The sequence below is a fragment of the Bison bison genome, unplaced genomic scaffold (genome assembly GCF_000754665.1).
Source record: "Bison bison bison isolate TAMUID 2011002044 unplaced genomic scaffold, Bison_UMD1.0 scf7180017864223, whole genome shotgun sequence".
Classification (NCBI taxonomy): Eukaryota; Metazoa; Chordata; class Mammalia; order Artiodactyla; family Bovidae; genus Bison; species Bison bison.
Window position 1 is genome coordinate 2326422 of NW_011494795.1, and position 1577 is coordinate 2327998.

The following is a 1577-nucleotide window of genomic DNA, read 5'->3' on the forward strand; positions in this document are numbered from 1 at the left end:
CCCCGCTCGGTCCTCCCCACCCCGACTTCGGTTCCCCTGCGTCCTTTCCGTTTCGTTCCCTGTCCCGCTCCATCCTGCCCGTCCCCACCTCGGTTGGCTCTGTGCTTCCCATCCGGTCCCCCAAGCGCGGCCCCGGGCGGTCCTTCACACTCCGACCCTGGCGTCGGCCTGCCTTGGTCCTTGCTGCCCCGACCTGGCCTTGGCCTCGCCGGCTCCTTCCCTTCCCGTCCGTGGCCTTACTCGTTGCCCCATCCGTGACCCGTCCCGCCCCCTAGGACCTCACTCTGTCCCTGAAGGTGTAAGTTCTCTCAACCTTCGGTTTTCCTTCCCTTTCCCAGTCCCTCCTCCTGATGGGCAGACCTCTCCCCGCTCCCTGCTTTCCCAGAGTTTACAGCTCCTCTGCGCCTCCCCGGCCCTTTTCCCCTGCCCCGGGCCTTGGCTAGCTCTTGGAGCTCTGAGATGTTCCTTTTCCCTGCCTGCTTCCCATCCCATCCTTTGTCGCTGAATGTTCAGTTTCAGCCCAGCCCACTTTTCTCTGAGCCTGTTTGTTGTGTGACTTGCTGGGCGGGTAGTGGAGGAAAAGCCATTTCACCAGGGGGCCTTATGACTTAACTCTGAATCCTCCACAGTCTGGGTCCGACAGAGAATCCCGCCGAGTTCCTGTAATGTGGTGCAAGGTATTCTCTCTGTAGATTAGGGAGTGGGGGATCTGGACTCTGGCTAGGGCCTTCGCATTTGCTGCTTCCCTCCTACTTTTACGTATACTGTGTGCACCTGTATTTATGGCTGTCGTCGGGGACCAGCAACCACTGAGTGAACTTCCTGAGTCTTATGGGCTTGCTTGTTCTCTGGGGAACTGGAGTAGATGGGGCATGGGTACACGGAAGGTGGCTAGGGTTACTGACAGCTCTTCAAGTGAATTTGGGTCAGAAGTGGCCCCTAGATTGAGAGGGAGGCTGTGTCCCCCCCCAACACACACACACTGGTGGTAGCAGTGAAGGGCCAGAGAGTACCAGCTCCCCCAGAAGAGTCATGGGGGTAGACTGGCTGTGTTAGCAGGTTCTGGTTACTTGCATGTGCTTAGTGTGTGGGGGGCAGGGGCGGGGGGGAGGGCATGGAGGGCATCTGCTACTGTGGTCTTACGCGGTCCTGGTGCAAAGGCCCCTCTGTTTCTTGAAGTACATGTTGGGGAGCTGCCCAGTGAAGCCTCTTGTCACATCGTGAGCATCTCTTGGTTTGAGAAGAGAGAGGGGAGTCTTATTCTATCCTGGATGTGGAGATAAGGTCCCTTTCTCTGTGTTGTGCTTAGTTGCTCAGTCATGTCCGGCTCTTTGCGACCCCGTGGACTGTAGCCCGCCTGGCTCCTCTGTCCATGGGGATTCTCCAGGCAACAATACCGGAGTGGGTTGCCATGCAGTCTTCTGGGGGATCTTCCCAACCCAGGGATCGAACTCAGGTCTTCCGCGTTGCAGGCGGGTTCTTTACCAGTTGAGCTACCAGGGAAGCCCCTTTCTCTGGGTGGATCTTATGACTGATTGATTGATTGATTGATGGAGATATAGTTTGCATACCATAAA

At 57.2% G+C, this 1577-nt stretch overlaps 1 protein-coding gene across 1 annotated transcript in view; it reads left to right on the forward strand.

Moving 5' to 3' along the window:
* The window catches only part of FBXL18 (F-box and leucine-rich repeat protein 18), a 22661-nt gene that overhangs the window by 499 nt on the left and 20585 nt on the right, over positions 1-1577 (forward strand). Inside the window, exon 2 of the mRNA XM_010845794.1 lies at positions 630-677. Coding sequence (XP_010844096.1) covers positions 630-677 — 48 coding nt within the window. The remainder of the gene's footprint in view (positions 1-629; positions 678-1577) is intronic.